The sequence below is a fragment of the Podarcis melisellensis genome (genome assembly GCF_964234715.1).
Source record: "Podarcis melisellensis genome assembly, chromosome: 16".
Classification (NCBI taxonomy): domain Eukaryota; kingdom Metazoa; phylum Chordata; class Lepidosauria; order Squamata; family Lacertidae; genus Podarcis; species Podarcis melisellensis.
Window position 1 is genome coordinate 18,649,784 of NC_138533.1, and position 19,385 is coordinate 18,669,168.

Genomic DNA, 19,385 nt, shown 5'->3' on the forward strand with positions numbered 1-19,385 from the left:
TCTTTGCTGGAGGACCTTTCCTTCGCTTCCCCCAGGAGGCGCTCTTTTCTCAGAAAGGCTGTTCCCTCCCCATTCCCGTTTGTAATCTATGGTTTCCTAGACGGAAGCGGAAGTGCTGAGTTGGCTTGCGGGACGCTCCGGCAGCGGGCGGTGACGTGGAGGCTGCTCTGGTTGTCGCTTCTGCTTCGGGGCGCGGAGGCTGCCAGGCCCGAAGATGCTCACCAAGTTCGAGACTAAATCGGCCCGCGTCAAAGGTACCCGGGGAGGGGGAGGAGGGCCCGTCTCCTTAGCGTTGCTCAGGTCTACTCGGGAGTAAGCCCTGCTGCTTTGCTCCCGGGTTAGTGCGTGCATGGTCGTAGCCTTACGCTTACGTGTGAAGTGCTCCCCGTTAAGAATAGCGGGGCTTGCTTCCGAGTAGACCTGCATGGGATTGCCGTTGGGGCAGAGGGTTTTTCCGCCTTGGGGAATCAGTGCGAAAGTTGTGAAGGTTACAAGCGCAACTTCTTGCGTTGTTGGTAGATAACGGGAATGTTGGCACATTTGTGTGTGTGTGAGAGAGATAAATCATATCTACAAGCGTTATATATGTATACACACACATTTATGTATGTATTTATATACGTTTATGTGGATTTGCATAGTGAGTACATTAAAGGGTGTGTACGTGAATAGAGTTACCTTCCAATATATAGCTCTGTTCGTGTCCACACACTTTAATATATGCCATAAAACAGGGACTTAAGTTTTTTTCATATATCATTGGGTAATGTAGATCCATATGTGTCTGAAATTTGGGGTCGAGGCAATATGGCCTAGCTGCTAAACATTGACAGTTACCCACCAGAGATGGGGGAGCCTTGGAGTCAGTGTGGTGTAATGGTTAGTGGATTTGAATGTGACCCAGGAGACGGGTTCAAATTTCCACTGGAAGTTAAATATTTTGCTGGCTGGCTGCATGGAATGTAGACAGCAAAAATAATAAGAACAAATATGTTGTCAATAATAATAATAATAATAATAATAATAATAATAATAATAATAATTTATTATTTGTACTCTGCCCATCTGACTGGGCTTCCCCAGCCACTCTGGGCGGCTTCCAACAAAGATTAAAAATACATTAAAACCATCCTTCCCCCTTTTCCTTCCCAGGGCTGAGCTTTCACCCTAAGCGGCCTTGGATCTTAACAAGTCTGCACAATGGAGTAATCCAGCTCTGGGACTACCGGATGTGTACACTCATTGACAAATTTGATGAACACGATGGTAAGTGGAGCTCCCTTACAATGTTCACATATATGCAGGATCTCTTGCCTAAAAAAATGTGGGAGCCTGTGGTGCTTTATTGCATATCTTACTGCAAATCATGATGTGAGTAGAAACAGAAATACAAGTGGATCTGATAATCTCAAATAGGCAAGTGGATGTTTGATTGCCTGTATGAAGGTTTTCTGACATGTTTTGCTGCAACACTTCAAAGGAAATTTAACTTAAACCTATATAGGCCTTTGTCTGCCACCTTTTTATATGCAGAGAAACTCATCCTCTGAATTAACTTCTTTCCTTTATTCTGTTCCTGTTCATGTTATCCTATGAACTTGGAGCTATATTTGGGGTGGGGGGGGGAGTGCATATTTGTTTTTAAGTGCTGTAGTGGAATTTTTGTAACAGAAGCTGCAGTATAAAGTTCCAAGGTGAGAGTTCCAAGGTGGGAGTTCATGAAAATCCTATGAACTTGGAGCTATATTTGGGGTTTGCAAGAAACGTGGGCTAAAAGTAGACCCAATTGCAGCCCATCAACCTCACACAAACCCCCCAGCAGGCTGTTGGATCTCAGTCCCAAGGAAGGTGTATGTGTGTGTATAGGACAAGAGAGTCTTGCAGCTGTGGGGTCTTGCAGCTACTGTTGCCGCCAAAGCAACTAAGAGTCGGCTGGAGGAGCAGTATGGTTTGGGGCTATGGAATCCCAGTGTTGAGTCAAGGAAGAACTCTTTTTCATTGACAGAAGAAGGTCCTGGGACAGGGAAGGGACTAGGAGAAGAAATCAAAGTAGCCAACTGGAATGGACAAAAATCTATTGAGTACTCCTGTTTAATAAGTACCAGAAATGGGGAAATATTTACACGGTCTTTTGTATGTGTGTGTTTTTAGGCCCTGTCAGAGGGATTGATTTCCACAAACAGCAGCCACTCTTCGTGTCTGGAGGGGATGACTACAAAATTAAGGTAACACGGATCTCTTCACCCTCTTGCAAGAAGTCAGCAGGAGGAGAAATCTTTCGAAAGCTATTAGCCACGACAGTGCAATAGTGCCTGCATGGGCAGTGGCAGTATATCTCTGACTGCCAAGTGCTGAAGACAACCCCACTTTGGGGCTCCTCAGTGGGATATGACTGACAGCAGGCAGAAGTAGTATGCTGGACTTGATGAGCTCTATAGCCCTTACTCTTACTCTGCTTTCTTTGGAGAGACCCAAGACAGAGCCATAGCTGGGCAGAAGGCTCATTTAGCAGTAGTCTTAGCACAGACGGATGAATATGTTTAAAGTTGCCAAATGGGATGCTTGTGGGGGAATCTGGAGTGCTCAGCTGTCTGATGTATACACCCTGTGATGTCTGACTTTCAGGTCTGGAATTACAAGCTGCGTCGCTGTCTCTTCACCTTGTTGGGCCACTTGGATTACATCCGCACCACATTTTTCCATCATGTGAGTCCAGCAAGGCACTCCCAGTCCTGCCTGTTTTGCTTTTTCCTGCCAAGATCCTGTTTTGATGCTCTACATGCCTTTAGGTCTGAAGGCCCTAAAACAGCACTGGGGCAGCAGCTCTGCAAAGTATCTTTGCTGCCTCTTTTCATGAAAGCAGTATGTAGCAGAAAGAAAAGAAAGGGATGTGTATTTTTTTTGTTCGTAGGAATACCCTTGGATCCTGAGTGCTTCTGATGATCAAACCATTCGGGTTTGGAACTGGCAGTCCAGAACCTGTGTTTGGTAACCAAAACATATTTCTTCATTCAGATGTCTTTTGTTTGTGGTTCCCAAGCACTTTTATTGAAAGCAATCCCTGAGCCTTGTATTCTTCAATTCATAGGTGAAATTGGACAATTTATAAAATCATGTTGTCATCATATTATTTATATAGCATTTTCTAAGTGTTCAGGGGATTTCAAGTACACTTTCTCAGAAATGCAGCAGCCTCATAAGGCAGGCATAGTGGTTAGTGTCAGGCTATAACTGCTCATCTTTGAAACCCACTGGGTGCTTTCTGAGTGTGCTATCTCTTGGCCTAACTTACATTGCAGGATTGTTAAGAGGAGGAGGGAGGAGAACTGCATCAGCTACCCCAGGCTCCTTGAAGAAGGGTGGGATCAAAATGCAACCAAATATGCCACCTGAATTAAGTGTTTCAGAAATCAACCTATTGTGAATGCAATGTTTTAACTGTTTTTAATTCTGAATTTTAAATTCCTGTAACTCGCCATAGGACTTGTTGGTAAAGGGCAAGTAATAAAATTAATAATAACACTTAATAATTAAAAACAAATAATCAGTAAGCTGAGAGTGAGAAGCATGACTGGAGTGCTCACCAAGCCTCTTCCCTTGAATTTGATCCTCCTGGGAGTTAAAGGTGGAAGGTGGATAGCAGATCTCATGTTTGACACCTGCTGCTTGAAGTGAATTTCCTCACTTAGTACATTGAAGATAGCTGAGAGTGTGGAGATCTGGAGAGCCAAGAAATGCTGTTGTTTTTCTGGCCTTGTCAGAAACAGCGCAAAAAGGGCATCTGGCCCCTGACATCCATTCTCAGCCCTTTGCAGGAGATTTATGCTGAAGGGATGGCTCATGAATTTTCTAAATAAATTGCTCCCTGCTGTCTTGTTGAATGAATGTCTTTGATCCTGAATACTCAGAGGAACTACTCATAAGTGTTTCCCTCTCTTCCTTGCCTTCTTCCTAGTGTGCTGACTGGACACAACCATTACGTGATGTGCGCTCAGTTTCACCCTTCGGAGGATCTGGTGGTATCAGCCAGCTTGGATCAGACTGTGCGCGTTTGGGATATTTCTGGTGAGCTGCCCAGGTCGAGGGGGCTGTCCAGCAGCAGCACCACGGTCAAAACTGCAGTTGTTGAAAGCGGAGCACAAGAGAAAGAGAAGTTGACCGTAGACCATCCTGGCAGGGCAGAGGAGTAATTAGAGTCCAGCCCCGTTCCTATGGCAGCAGCTCTGCTTTGCAGAAGGTGCTGTGAAACCACAGGAGATCCTGGCACTGTGTTTCCCTCTGTTTTGCTTGATTCCTTTTAATTTTGGGTAGAAACTGTCCACTCTGCACACTTGTCATCAGTTTGTAGCTCCTCAGCTGTTAACAGCAGTTGGGAAGTGCAGGAAACCCCTGTGCTGGGTGTAAATGTGCAACTAGCAAATCAGCACTACGTGGAAGGAGCCATGAACCTTGGGGCCCTGTGTTTGATCAGAGTTGTCCAACCAATCAAATACCTCTAGGAAATTACTCTGCAGCTAGCCAGATGCTTCTGAGAAGCCCTCTCCCAACTGCCCTCTTCCACATTTGATGCCAGCAACTGGGATTCAGTTTAGTTAACATGCCCAGTAGCTGCTGATAGATGTCTCTTCCTTCACTATGGCTGCCGAATCCCTGCTTAAATACATCTATGGCTGCAGCCCTCATGTCATCTTCCAGCAGCAAATTCCATCAGAGTATTGTGTGTCATGATATCAGTTTAATTGGATGCACGATGGAATAATGCTCTTCCCCCAATTTCTGTAGTGCATTGGATCTCATTGGGCCCCAAGTTCTAAGAATCCGTTCTTGATCTGGTGGAAACAGCATCACACAATTTGGGAATGAGCAGGCCCATATGATGGGCCCCTGGGCCAGAGCAAAGGAGCCAAGGCACCTGGGTGCTCATGGAGGAAGGATCGTGCTCCAGTGAAGCTGCAGACCTTGGGGTCTAGCTCCTGGAAGCCCTCTGGAAAGTGAACCTGTAGAGCAAGTATGATGAACTGTTGGTGCTCCAGCTGTTGCTGAACTGCAACTTCCATCACTCTGGCCATTGACAAGGGATTCTTTGCAGAATTCTTTGAGCTAGGGAGAGTCATGCCCTGGTTGCAAAAGAGGGAGCCTGAGGAGGTGGGAGTGTGGAACATGAAAACTGGGGGCAAGGACCCCTCCCCTCGTGAGTGCACAATAGACTTGCCGCTTTCTCAACTGCAGTTTTCAGCTGGGTGGGCTGCTGGAGTTTTGTAGCACACATTCAGACATGACCCAGCTGTGGGGAGGGGAGAGGATTGCTGCTTCCTGGCTACTGACGGGGAGAGCTTTGTAATCTCTTCTGCCAGCACCCTTGTTGCTACGTTCACAGACTCTCTCAGCAGAATTCCAAACTGCTTGTTTGGAAGACCCTTAAACTATTCCAACATCTTTACAGATCTGGAAATGTTGAGTTAATTCCCACTGCTGGTTGTCATCCTCTCTCAAAATGCCAGTTAGAGAGCAAAGTGCTGGGGCGAAGGGAGTGTCACCTGCACAACAACCGTAGACCAGAATTGTCCCCATGATGCAGATAGGTCCATAGCTTGTCTTAAATCCACCTAGTGAGCTGGCCGAGCTCAATTGGAACCTGGAATGTCTTTCACCACCTCCCTGTGCTAATTCTTGTTCCTTACATTTTGACAATGGAAATTTCATCCTGGGTTTATAGTGATTTGTAGCCTCATCCCGAACTCTCCTGATAATTAGAGGGATGTTGTGGATTTGCTGCACTTCTTGGAGAAAACAGACAGTCATAGCAGCCATGTGGGTGGGTTTCCAGGGCAACTGAGTGCAGGGTCCTCGTTGTTCCTGCTGAGAGAGTGCGTGAAAGGAGCCAATTTGGGTCTGGATTCTGGTTGCCGTATTAAAATGCATGAAAAAGCTGCGTTGTAACTGAAGTTTCCCTGCTCTTGATACTAACAATAACCTGTCGGGGGTGTTTCTGAAATAACTCCCTTTTTTCCTCCCTGCACCCTTTTAATCCAGGTGGAAGCTGAGCCTTGAAATGGATGGCAGGAAGGGAAGGCTTAACAAGAGTTAATGTTGCACAGCAATTTCCTAACCATTCCTTGCCGGGGGCACTCTTTGTTCTTAAAAGGTTGAGCCTTGTTGAGGTTCCAGGCAGCAAAAGGCTGGGCTGGGGAGTTCTGGAAAAGCTCTAGAAACAAGATGGTGCTAGACTTCCTAATGAGTTGGGAGTGCTGTGAGCTGCGTCCAGGGTGGTCTAACGCTCCGAGGGTGATGCTTGTTCTTCAGTTCTTGCCTGAGCTTTCAGAGTCCCCTTTAACCGTACCCAACTACCCTGGAGCCAGACAGTGCCTTCGCATGACCAGGCTGTCTAACTGCTCTGCAGACCACATTAATCCCCACAGCTCTTGTACATCTGTCTGCCTGTCTCTCACACAAACACCTCACTCTCTCTCCCACAGCATTAAAAAGCTGGTTCATTCTGTGAGTGTCCTCCTTTCCCTCTGGATTTGTGTAGCTTCTCCAAAAATTTTCCATCTGTTGTTCAGTTCCTTTGCCACCTCCTTGAAGCCCCAGATGTTTCAGTATCTCCTGGATGAGGCGTGCAGGTGGTTCCTTCCACTCTCGACTCAAGGAGGCTCCTGCCTGAGCCTAGACCTTCCTGGATCTCAGCCCATTGCATCAGGTTCCTTGTTGAAAGTGCCCGCCTGGTTATGTGAACTTGATGGCTTTTAACAGCCAAATCTGTATTTCAAATAAGAGGCCAGAATGCTTCAGATCCAATATATTAGGTACCGATTAACTTTTTTTTCCATTTCTCTTTGGCCTTCAACCAAGTAACTCAGCAGCGGCAGCATTCCTAGCCTGGTGATTTTTTGCTTCCTGATTGCAAAGTTGTCTCAGTTTCCCTAGTGAACTGCAAAGAAATGTAGAAATCGCTTCCAACTGTGCATTGTTCTAGTAGATGTTCGTAGGGAATGAAAATAACCCGTGGTCCCTTTTCTCTCTGTTCCATTTCACCGGTTTATGTCTTCCATTTATATAAACAGCCTGCCTCTGAATTTTGCAGCATCCTCTCACTAACCTCATGTTCTGCCCCTGCTCTCTTCACTCTCACCTTTCGTGAAGGCCTGAGGAAGAAGAACCTCTCCCCGGGAGCCGTGGAGTCGGACGTTAGGGGAATCACTGGAGTAGATCTCTTTGGCACCACTGATGCAGTGGTGAAGCACGTCCTTGAGGTACTCCTGGCTTGGGCAGGGGTGCATGGGGGAGGCACCTTTGCATATCTGCTATTTTAAACTGCTCAGAACACAAGCAGCTGTTGGCAGGGGCTTTGGACCCTGCCCTGAGTAATTCTGCAACAAGGAGAAGCAAGACCTGCAACCTCCAGAGCTGGATTGCAAGAAAGATCCTTGCTTCAGGATCAAGCCTATTGCAAACCATTGTTTATATGGTGCCACCCATGTGCAAAGTATTAAGAGCATAGCACCCTGCCCTGAGAAGCGTGTGGTCTAAAATTCAGCTCTGGGGAACAGTACCAGAAGTGGGATGGGAAATGAAGTAGGGAGCAGGCAGGGGGAAGAGTTCACGTCCCTTGCAGTTCTTGGACTTAATAATTTGGATACTGAAAGGTTATGGCAAAGGCTTTGGGGGTAAAGCAGGGTGGGTGTTTGAAGGAAGGATTTGAAGCAAGTTAGAGAGGTGGCCTCAAAGGGGTGTTCTGGAAGGTGGTTCCGGACATATAAGAGGAGGAAAGGGTGAAAGGGCAGGGAAGTTTGAGGGAGTAAGAAAGAAATCTTGGGTTGGTCAAGTGTGGGTGGAGTTGGACAAACGAAACTCTAGGTGGGGAAATAACAGGGTCCTAGGATGGAGGAGTGGAGAGCTTTGAAGATAAGGAGCTCACTCTGGATTGGAGTCAAGGGCATTATGTGGTCAGTGAGAAAGATGGATGGTTTTGATAGCTGAATTCTTGGTAAAGAGGTGAGAGGGCTCAGGGGTGACTGCAGAAGACCAGGGAGGAGGCGGTTGCAGTTGTTTCCTCTCCCCTTGGCCCAGATTGTAAAGCAGAGTTTTTGCTGAGGGAGGAGCAGAGAGGCAGGGCCATATTAGCCCCTTCTGACTGTAGGGATGGAGTGGGTCCCTTTGGATTAGCAGGCAGGGGGTGGCAGCTACAGCAACTCTGCTCCTCACATCCCACTGACTGGCACGTGTTGCCACTGTATGTTGCCAGTTCCCAAAATGGCAGCCTCGGCCTGAGATTAGTTACCTTCTTCTCATAGGGGCACGACCGTGGTGTGAACTGGGCCGCTTTCCACCCCACCATGCCCCTCATAGTTTCAGGGGCTGATGATCGGCAAGTCAAGATCTGGCGGATGAATGGTAAGCGCCGTCCACTTCCTTCCTCCCTCCCTCCATGGAGTCAAGTTGCAAGAGCAAGGACCCAGCCGCATACACTGCTAGGCTGGCTGGGCACTTAAGAGAAGGAACCTTGGCTGCAGGGTGGGAATCTGATCCAGCATTGATAGCTGTTTAGAAATGAGCCCAGCACCGGAAGGAATTGCTTCTCTGGTAGGTTAGGGGAAGAAAGCGGGCAAACCTATGCCAAGCTGCAGTAGAAGATTGCAGAAGCCTTAGGAATGCCTTGCCGGCCCAGTTTAAAAGTCCGTCTGGCTTGAGCTTCCTTGGGAGGCAGGCAAGCAGAGCCTGGAAGTGATGGCCTTTGGTTGTTATCCTTCTGCCAGAAGGCCAAGGCCTTTGGAAACTAAGTTGCAGGCACTGTTGACCACTGGGCTGACGTTGGGGCAAACTGTGTTTTAATTGCTGGCTCCAAATGTGTTCTGCATTTTAATCATTAACTGCATTTTAGCTTTTAACTCATTTGTGCTCATGACTTATTTTGTAATGTTGTTTTTAATTGTTGTAAGCCGCCTTGAATCCCAGCTTGGGAGAAAAGTGGGGTATAAATGCGTTAAAAGGGTAAAAACAATTAGCACCTGAAAAGGCTGGGCACCAGAACTACTCTAGGCAACTATCAGGACCAATTCCCTATGTAGGACCTTGTAGAGTTGCTCTACAAGCTCAAGGGGAGGGTCTCATCTCCCTGACCTCTCTGCCAAGGAAGTGGTTCGTGATCACCAGCCTTCTTATCCTTAGAGTCGAAAGCCTGGGAGGTAGACACCTGCCGCGGACATTACAACAACGTCTCTTGCGCCGTGTTTCACCCCCGCCAGGAGCTCATCCTCAGCAACTCTGAGGACAAGAGCATCCGTGTCTGGGATATGTCTAAGCGGTAAGTGCACCATCCTGCCTGCCCTTCCTGATCTCGGGATATCGGGCCCTGCACTATTTAAAAGAATACGCTCTGGAATGCCAAGTGCCTGGCTGGAATACACAGGAAGCTGCCTTATAGAAAGTCAGGCTATCAGTCCATCTTATCAGTTTTGTCTGCAGTGGCTCCCCACAGTTTAAGCAGGGAGCTTTTCCCCAGCCCTGTCTGGAGATGCCATTGGGGATTGAACCCTGGGGCCTCCTCCTCACAAGGCAGAAGCTCTGCCACTGATCTCCGGCCCTTCCGCTGTGTGATGGAGGGATCCAAAACTCAGAGCCACCAGATCTGGGGGTCAGGTGAGGAAGGAGTGTTAGTAAACTTTGGGATGGTGTTGGCCACATTTAGTCCGCAGGCCAGAGGTTCCCCACCCCCTCTGTTAGGAAAATAGCTGCTTCGAGGCTATCAATTGAATAAACCAGTCCAGTTGTTTTGTGTTAATTAGTCTGCCTCTGTTTTTCATTCTCCCCTTCCCAGCACGGGAGTCCAGACTTTCCGCAGGGATCACGACCGCTTTTGGGTGTTGGCAGCTCACCCCAACCTCAACCTCTTTGCTGCAGGTAATGGGATCTGTTCTTGAAGTCACTTTGGATTTGATGCTGAGTTTTCACTAGATGCCAAAAAAAAGGATCTCCTTCACCCAAAAGGCAAACAGATTTATGGTGGCATCTGCTTTTGTGATTTCAAGCCCATGTCATGGCATGCACAAAATGGTCTCTGCAGTTGGCAGATATAACTGTATAATTTTAAAGAAAATGGGGTAAAAATGTTATGAAGTGCAGAGGATCAGTTCATGTATCTAACAAGTTGGCAGTGTCCAGTCCTGGGGTGGGGGAATCTTTTGCTCCAGGGGCCAGATCTTTTATCAAGCTTGGCCTCACAGGCCAAATTTGACAGGTGGGTGGGGCTTATGATCTGTCAGTCACATGCCATCATTATAACATCTCATGATTGATGTGTGAGTGGGGTCACCCACCCACCTGCATCCCTCTTGTGGCTTTGCAGATCTTCCCATGCTTTAAACCCAATGTCAGAGGTTTAAAAGAGGAACACAGGAATACCTGGAAAGTGCCCTTTGAAGCATCTTGCACCTTCTCCTTTAAAGGTGCTTTAATATGCCTTTGCTTGCAAAACAGTCAAGTGTTCTAATGAATACACTTAACCTGGGTGCATTGGTCTTTGGAGAGAATAAGCTGCTGTGGAACCTTGATCTGGAACGTGCTCTCATTCCCGATTGGGCCCTGGTACTGGATTTCCTGTTGAAAAGCTCTCCCTTCTGACTGCACATTGCTCGCATAGCTTCCACTCTCTGCAAACAGCATTCGGGGGGGGGGGGTCAAATAGCAAGGCAAATTTTCAGGCGGAAACCTGCATGGGCACCTGATCTGGATTGGGGCCCTGCAGCTGCTTTGTTTTTGTTGTGCTGTTGTTGCAAAACAAAACAAAAATTACCAAAAAGCACCAATAAAATAAACATTCATCCTGGAACTAAGCTCCCAAGATAGCCAGGTTTTCAGCTGGTGCCAAAAGCTTAACATTCCTGCCTCGGATGAGGAAGAGCTCAAAGGTGCAGGGCCACCACTGAGACAATAGCTACTGGGGCTTCTCCTAGCCCCACCTTGAGATGCCATAGGGAAGAGTGTCTGCCTTGCAAGCGGAAGGTCCCCGGATTCAACCCCTGGCATCTCCAGCTAGGCTTTGGTCAGTCTCCTGCCTAGAATTCTGTAGAGCCACTGCCAGGCATTGCAGACAATACTGAGCTAGAGTCTGGCTTGGTACAGTGGTACCTCGGGTTACAGATGCTTCAGGTTACAGACTCTGCTAACCCAGAAATAGTGCCTCGGGTTAAGAACTTTACTTCAGGATGAGAACAGAAATTGCGTGTCGGCAGCAGGAGGCCCCATTAGCTAAAGTGGTACCTCAGATTACGAACAGTTTCAGGTAAACAACAGATCTCTGGAACTAATTAAGTTCTTAACCCGAGGTATCACTGTATAAGGTATAATCTGTTTCCACACCAGGGATTAAACCTCTGACCTTCCGCGTACATGGCAGGTGCTCCATCCTTGAGCTGTGACCCTTCAGCCTGGAGGGCATGCTATTTTGCCTCCCCCCCCCCCGCAAGGGGCCGTGAGTCTGCTTGTAGCGTTGGCTGCAGAAGTCTTAACATGGTTGCCTCTCTCTCCGGTCTCCAGGACACGATGGCGGCATGATTGTCTTCAAGCTGGAGCGTGAGCGACCAGCATACGCTGTGCATGGCAACATGCTCTACTACGTGAAGGACCGCTTCCTGCGACAGCTGGACTTCAACAGCTCCAAAGATGTTGCCGTAATGCAGCTGAGAAGGTGAGGAGGTCCTCTTCCGCTCGATGCCTTCCACCACTGTTGCTACGTGGTTGTTTTGTGCTTCTTGTGGGCGGAGAAGGCTGCATGTGCTGCTTGTACACAAGAACACCATAAGAGCCTGCTGGATCACGCCAGTGGCCCATCGAGTCCAGCATCCTGTTCTCACAGAGGTCAGCCAGCTGCCTTTGTTGGGAAACCGGCAAGCAGGCCCCGAACACGAGAGGAGGAGTAGGAGTAGTTTGGATTTGATATCCTGCATTATCACTACCCGAAGGAGTCTCAAAGCGGCCAGCATTCTCCTTTCCCTTCCTCCCCCACAACAAATACTCTGTGAGGTGAGTGAGGCTGAGAGACTTCAGAGAAGTGTGACTAGCCCAAGGTCACCCAGCAGCTGCATGTGGAGGAGGAGGGAATCAAACCTGGTTCACCAGATTACGAGTCTACTGCTCTTAACCACTACACCACACTGGCGCTCTCTCTCTCTCACTGTGGTTACCAGCTACTGTAGTTCAGAAGCATTACCACCTCCTAACCATGGAGGCAGACAACCAGCAGAGCACCTTGCAGCCCAGGACCTTTTTTGGGGGGGTCATGGGGGTCCTTTCCTTCTGCGTCAGTGGCTGCTGCTTTAAGCCAGAGCTGTGACACAGGCCAGATACTATTTGTGCTCTCCCTGCTTTCCTCATTTGTTACTTTCCTCCTTCTCAGCGGCTCCAAGTTCCCTGTGTTCAACATGTCCTACAACCCTGCGGAGAACGCCGTCCTCCTCTGCACGGTAAGCTGAAGCTAACCTGGAGTTCCGCAAGGCTTGTTGGGTGACTTCATCGCCCTTTGCTAAGGGGTTTGGGGCTCGTTTTGAGGCCTTGCCACTTGTGGGGCTCAGTCCTGCAGAGGCGATGTGCGTGTCCACCTTTTCAGAAAGTGGAAGAACAGGGCGGCTGCCCAAGGAACCTGCTACTTGCCTTGGACAAAAAGGGCCCTTCTAGTCCAGTATTCTTACTTCCCACAGTAACCAACCAGATGCCTCCAAGGAGGCAACCCCCCGGCCTCTCCCAGCTTGTATTTGCAGATTTGGATCCTCCAGATTCAGAGGTAGTCTATTGCCTTTGTGGCTTAATGCCCACGGATAGATCTTCTCTTCCTTGAATTTGCCTAATTCTAGATTACTAAATCTGGATTACTGCAGTGCGCTCTATGTGGGGCTTCCCCTGGGCTTGACCTGCAGGCTAGTGCCGAATGCTGGAGCGCGATTGCCAAGCAAAAGAAACAAGCACAAACAGTTGAAAGAAATCCTAGTCCCGAGAGAGCTGGTCTGACGTGTAGAATTCTTCCTCTCTCCACAGAGAGCCAGTAATCTGGAGAACAGCACCTACGACCTGTACACCATTCCTAAGGATGCTGATTCCCAGAATCCTGATGGTGAGCTTTGCATCTGTTCCTCCCTGCCTCCACCGCCTTCCCCCGCCCTCCGAAAATCACAACTGGGTTCCTTCTCCACCATTCCTGCGGAGCCCACATGCTCTTGGCAGGTTCTTTTGACTTGAAAAATTCATGTTTGTCCCCCTCGCTTTTACGGTTGCAAATATATTTTTTATAAATCAGTTATTAGAAACTATCCATCTTGCCTCTCTGCCCAGCAGGCCGCCTCACTGGCTTGCCTGTCGTGATGGATCTCCTAGCAAAGCAGCTCCGTCCCAGGCAGGCCTCTCTGCTTCCAAAGTAGCTGTACAAGTGCCCAGTGCTCATTCTCTCCCTCTTGGCCAATTCCAGACCAGGCGTGTAATCTGCCCATCAAAATGTGCTGCTGGAACTTCTTCCTTCCAAGTGCCTCTCGTTCCACTTGGGAGTTGAAGTTCCAGCTGGGTCTCCCCTGCCTCTGACGTCACGGCAGTAAAAGCTCCCGGAGCGAGTTCCAGTGATGCATGAGCCAGGCCAGCCTCCTGCATTAGCAGATTAATGGGCTCTGCTTGGCTGCCAGGCACCATTTGCTATAAAGGCAATGTTACCTCCCCTCGTTCCGAGACACAGAAATTCTGCTAGTTGCGTTCCAGCCTTGCTGTGAGCTGAGCTCCTTCTGGCACTCAGGACTCTGGGGCGCTTTCGATTCTCGCTCTTATATCCCGCGATGTTGGTAGCTCTTGCAAGCAAATATTTGGGCCGCCCTGTTTCCTCAGCATTTTCATAGTGGTAAGAGTGTTAAGGCTCTTCTTTTCACTTTGTGTGATGGCAAAAAGAGGAAAATTTGTTTCCTACTGTGCTTTCCAAACATGAAGGCGGTACTGGTATATTCTTGTGGCCTTTCCCGTTTTGATTATGTGCATTACCACCAAAATCATCAAGTGGGGAACTGTTGGATAATTTGCAGATATTTGCAGAGTAACTATGCAAAGAGGGCCCAGTATACTTATCCCCTGTATAACTGACGGAATGGTATACCCGAAGGAGCATCTCCACCCCCATCGTTCAGCCCGGACACTGAGGTCCAGCTCCAACGGCCTTCTGGGGGTTCCCTCACTTAGAGAAATGAAGTTACAGGGAACCAGGCAGAGGGCCTTCTCGGTAGTGGCTCCCGCCCTGTGGAATGCCCTTCCACCAGATGTCAAGGAGATAAAGAGCTGCACAACTTCTAGAAGACACCTGAAGGCAGCCCTGTATCAGGAAGTCTTTACCGTTTGGTGTTTTATTATGCTTTTATATTTGTTGGAATCTGCCCAGAGTGGCTGGGGCACCTAGACATGCCACAGACATGCTCACTCGCCACAGCTCTTTAAAGATAGAGTGGCTCTTGCTGGCTTTTCCGGGAGGTGGGAGAAGGGACTGACGGGCTGCCCTCTGTCCCTTCTCCCACCTCCCTGAAAAGCCAGAGCAAGCTGCGCAGCTATCTCTGAAGCCAGCACAACAAGAGGCGCTGCGCAGCTCTCCCTCTTGCTGTGCTGGCTTCAGAGATAGCTGCGCAGCCTGCATTCACTCCATAAGACGCACACACATTTCCCCTTACTTTTTAGGAGGAAAAAGTGTGTGTTTTATGGAGCAAAAAATACGGTACTGCCCTTTGGCTGCAGGAAGCGCTGAGCCCTGCGTCTTTGGTGGCCTCGCCTGCATATCTGAAGCGGCCCAGATTCCTCACTGTGTACAGTTCTCTCCCGGAGAGGCGTCTTCTCTTGACATTCGTTGCTTTGTGCTTCAGTGCGAGGCAACAGCTGCTGGAAGCAGAGGCAAAGGAGGGGCCTGTGTTGGCTACAGGACCCTCGGCGCTTGCTTTGTTTGGCTGCAGAGGCATAGCTCATTAGCGTGACATAGTGGCGTGTCAGCCGGGATGGCTGCTTCCTCCTTTGCCAGCCAGTCGTGGCGCCGGTTCCCCCAGCGACTGCTTGGCTCCTTCAGTGGGCCACTTTGAGAATCCAAAAGTATGTGTCAGAGGCAGAGAGGAGGAGGGCCTGGATCTTACATGTAGCCTGAGGTTAAATGGGAGTCGGGGGGTGAGTAGGGAGAGAGCAGCTGATCCGCAGGAGCAGAGCTGGAGCAGAGCCAGCGGTATATGACTTAATGCCTGTCATTTATTATTCCACCCCACCCCCAGCTCCTGAAGGGAAACGCTCCTCTGGGCTGACAGCTGTGTGGGTAGCTCGGAACCGCTTTGCTGTCTTGGATCGGATGCACTCGGTGAGTGGGAAGAACCACGTAGCTCAGCGGCAGGACATCTGCCTGACATGCAGAAGGTCTGAGGTTCATTCCCCAGTGGAATCTCCAGGGAGGGTGGGAGGGACTCCCTTTCTGAAACCCTGGAGAGCTGCTGCCAGTCAGTGTTGATAAAATACTGAGCTAGGATGACTGAGGGTCTGATTCGGCATAAGCTTCGTGTGAAACGCTCTGCCCGTCCCATCAAGCCTTGCTTTCCTTCCCATGAGCCTCAGCTTCTCCTGCCTGAGCTTGGAACTTCCACAAGTTTCATGGAATCCTGATAGAGAAACGTTGATTTAGGAAGAGAGTTTGAAAATCAAAGAAGTCTGTGCATTGGAGCACAGGAATTTATTATTATTTATTATTATTTATTATAACAATGAATTAATTAGTCACTTTCTAAATCATTGTTTTGAGATAATTTTACACGTAAGATAGTTAAAAACAGTTAAAAACACAAAGAGAGCAAATACGTTTAACACAAGGCGGAAGTCCTAACAAGTGGGCACTCGTGGTAGAGACCCATCCATCAAGCTGGGAAATCCTATCGGAACAGAAATGCTCTTTCTAGAAGGTGCAGTTATTCCCTGACAGGAACACTGTTCTCCGTGTTGCATATGGTGAGCCTGAGAGAATTTATGGCTTGGCCAAGTCCCCTGAGGCAATTCATATCAGCCGAGATTCAAATGGAGCGTTCTGCTTCGCAGCTTAGTCTCAGCCACTACACTGCACTGCTGCTCTCTGTTTCCTTCTCTCTCTCTCTCTTGATTGTGAGCTATCCCTGCAAGCCGTTGTCAGGTTATGTGGCAGATTAAAATGAGAAGGGACAAGGCAACACTGAGTAGCAAGCAAAGGTGCTGAGCATCTCTGTGCGAGGTCCTGAGCCAGCAACGAGTCTTGTTCATCCAGATTTCGCTTTCGTGTGCCTGATTTCTCTCTTCCCTCCTCTCCCTGATTTTTGTGGTCTCTTGCCTGCCTGCTGAAATGGCAGATTCTGATCAAGAACCTGAAAAATGAGATCACCAAGAAGGTCCAGGTTCCCAACTGCGATGAGATTTTCTATGCCGGGACTGGGAACCTGCTGCTGAGAGATGCTGATTCCATCACCCTCTTTGATGTGCAGCAGAAACGGTAAGAACCTTCAGCAGCAGGTGACCTCTGACCTGGGGTGGTGGTGGAGTCCATCAGACAAACGCCAGGTGGGCAACGACCTTTACCAGCTTTGTCACTTTGACACGGAAGCCCAAGGCTGTAATTGTAGAACCCTCTGATTTCCTTCTCTCTGGATGGGGGAGTAGAAACACCTGGCTGGATTTGGCCCAGAGGCTCCCAGTTGCTGATCCTTACCCAACACTTGCAGATTTTTTTCTGTGAGCACCTTTCAGCTGCCAGGTTTCCTTAAGATACCACAGATAACATGCATATTGTAGGGTATCTGGGGGTGTTCTTGGCCACCAGGGATTCCCAGAGAACTGCCCTAGAGAAAGGAGAAGAGCTGGTTTCTGTGGGCCAGTTGAGGCAGATTCGGCATAGGTCTCACGTGGTCCGTAGGCTAAAGCCTTTTTCTGCCTGTGGTACTACCTCCCCACCCCCAGCCAATTGATTGCTGCTTCTCCTGCGTTCGAATAGTGGGCAAATGGGGAAGAAGGGAAGGTGGCATGTCCTGGTGTGACTTCATGGACTGGGGGGCTGCTCCCTTCCTGCAGGACTCTGGCCTCTGTCAAGATCTCCAAGGTGAAGTATGTCATCTGGTCGGCTGACATGTCCCACGTGGCTCTCCTGGCAAAGCACGGTAAGAAGAGGCCTCACAGGTGTCTTGACAGCAAGACCCAAGGCTTTCGTATCAGTGATTTTCATTTTCTGGGTTGCTCCATTTTGCAGCTTCCTCATCTTCCCCCAAAGTAGAGGGCATTGGGACAGTGTAGTGCCTAGGCTGGGAGGCCCTGTACTTTGGATTTGTTTCAGTTGGGGTTACTTAGGAGTAAGCCCTCTTGAGCATGACATCTCTCCTCTGCTCTGCCTCTCCAGCCATCATGATTTGCAACAGGAAGCTGGAGTCGCTTTGTAACATCCATGAGAACATCCGGGTCAAGAGCGGCGCCTGGGACGAGAGCGGAGTCTTCATCTACACCACAAGCAACCACATCAAATATGCCGTCACCACCGGGTAAGCGGGCAGCGTGAATGGACTGCGGTGTCCAGCAGAATATCAATGATCAAGATGATGGTGCTTCCAAAAATGCTATCCAGGATGGTTGTAAACAAAAGTGGCACTTATTTTTACTTTGATCACTGCCCTCTGAAGCATAAGCCAAAGCAACTCCTCCTCTCCTGAAGATGCTTTTGGGCCTGCTTTTTCAGCAGCCATACCTGTGTTTTGAAGATACATGAATTAGCACTGTGAAGACAGGGAAAACCTGATACACTCAACAACAACAAGTTCCTAGGGACAAAGTACTCTGCGCCATAGCTGCAAAACAGGCGTTCTCTCAATGCTCTAAAAAGCTGGTGTGCAGTCAGTAGGATTTAGTAACAGCATTAAAATCCTTGTTAGCACCTGGTCTTGAGAGGAAGCCTGCACTTGCTTTTTAAAGAGAGACCTTCATGCAGTTTATTAAACCATGGCTTGTTAGATCATCTGAGCCTTCTCCAGTGGTATGTTTACTGCCCAACAGACCATGATCTGGAGCCATGGTTTGTTGTTGGCTTGTAAACCTTGATTTGTTTTAACCGTGGCATGGTGTTAAGTGTGACTCAACAGCTACTAGCCATAATGGCTGTGCTCTGCCTCTATAATCAGGGGCAGTAATGCTTCTGAAAACCAGTTGCTGGGAACATTTGCAGGAGGGGGTCTGTGCTCTTGTGCTCAGATCCTGCTTGAAAGTCTCCCCACGGGCATCCAGCAGGCTCTTCTTGCCCTCTTATAAACAAAGCTGACCTGAGTGAACAGAAATGGCAGAGACCAAGATCTGGAAGGAGTTTGCCAAGGAGGATGGCTCATGGATGTAAAGATCATGGAGCTCGAGTGCCCTTCCTCTCCCTTTCCAGTCCCTAGTAGAAGCAAAGCTTAGTTAGAGCTCAATCATTATATTAAATCAGTTTTACTACAAAGTTCCAAAGCTTATCCAGTAGCAGAAAGTGTCCTCCTCTCCCCCCCCCCCACTTTCAATCTTGTAAATTTAAAGGGAGGTCCCCATTTTCTGCCCATTCCCCCTGCCAAGCTTCAGGGAATTGGATCCTTCCCCCAGTGGCAGTAAATAAGCAGATCAAACGAAAGGAGCGTTCGTACTAGATAAGTTCTTTAATAATCACAGTGAGAGAATGCATATCTCTCTAAAAAATGGTGTTTCTCCCAGTAAAGGTTCACCCCCTCTGTCCCCATTAATCTATGTCACTCCTATGTCAGGTAATCTGAGCTTCTTGCCGTTGCACTTTCTGTTCTATCACTTTCTTAGGCGAGGGGTGGGGTGGGGTCAGGAATGCTGTCCAAGGACACAGTCTGCCAGCTCTCTCTCTCTCTCTTGGAGTTTCCTCTTCTAGCTGTTCCTCACCCAGTATTTCCTAGCTTTTGCCCTCTGGACTGTGCTCTTCTGCAAACCACTGTTCTAAATCAATATTGTCCTCCTGCCCTTCGGAAGGTTCAGAAAAAGGGGGGGGCTCCCACCATTCTTCCTTGGTCTAGTCACTGACACCCCCCACAACTCCTGCTTCCGCATTCCCCATCCAGAGACCACGGGATCATCCGCACCTTGGACCTTCCTATCTACGTGACGCGGGTGAAGGGGAACAACGTCTACTGCCTGGATCGCGAATGCCGCCCCCGAGTCCTGACCATTGACCCAACAGAGTTCAAGTTCAAGCTGGCTCTCATCAACCGGAAGTATGACGAGGTGCGTGCTGCCTGCTTCCTAGAATCATAGAATCATAGAGTTGGAAGAGACCACAAGGGCCATCGAGTCCAACCCCCTGCTTGCCATCCGTGCCCAGTGTTGGAGAGGAGGGGTCTTCTCAAATGGCC

The 19,385-nt window shown here is 48.8% G+C and overlaps 1 protein-coding gene across 1 annotated transcript in view; it reads left to right on the forward strand.

Annotated features, from left to right (window-relative positions):
* Window positions 1–100: 100 nt before the first annotated feature.
* The window catches only part of COPA (COPI coat complex subunit alpha), a 31,899-nt gene continuing 12,614 nt past the window's right edge, over window positions 101–19,385 (forward strand). Inside the window, exons 1-18 of the mRNA XM_081892219.1 lie at window positions 101–254; window positions 1,153–1,266; window positions 2,152–2,225; window positions 2,626–2,706; window positions 2,912–2,988; window positions 3,956–4,065; window positions 7,144–7,253; window positions 8,295–8,394; window positions 9,169–9,304; window positions 9,818–9,900; window positions 11,536–11,686; window positions 12,395–12,461; window positions 13,030–13,105; window positions 15,267–15,349; window positions 16,359–16,498; window positions 17,074–17,159; window positions 17,396–17,534; window positions 19,095–19,257. Of these exons, the coding sequence (XP_081748345.1) occupies window positions 215–254; window positions 1,153–1,266; window positions 2,152–2,225; window positions 2,626–2,706; window positions 2,912–2,988; window positions 3,956–4,065; window positions 7,144–7,253; window positions 8,295–8,394; window positions 9,169–9,304; window positions 9,818–9,900; window positions 11,536–11,686; window positions 12,395–12,461; window positions 13,030–13,105; window positions 15,267–15,349; window positions 16,359–16,498; window positions 17,074–17,159; window positions 17,396–17,534; window positions 19,095–19,257 (1,830 nt within the window). The 5' untranslated portion in view covers window positions 101–214. The remainder of the gene's footprint in view (window positions 255–1,152; window positions 1,267–2,151; window positions 2,226–2,625; window positions 2,707–2,911; window positions 2,989–3,955; window positions 4,066–7,143; window positions 7,254–8,294; window positions 8,395–9,168; window positions 9,305–9,817; window positions 9,901–11,535; window positions 11,687–12,394; window positions 12,462–13,029; window positions 13,106–15,266; window positions 15,350–16,358; window positions 16,499–17,073; window positions 17,160–17,395; window positions 17,535–19,094; window positions 19,258–19,385) is intronic.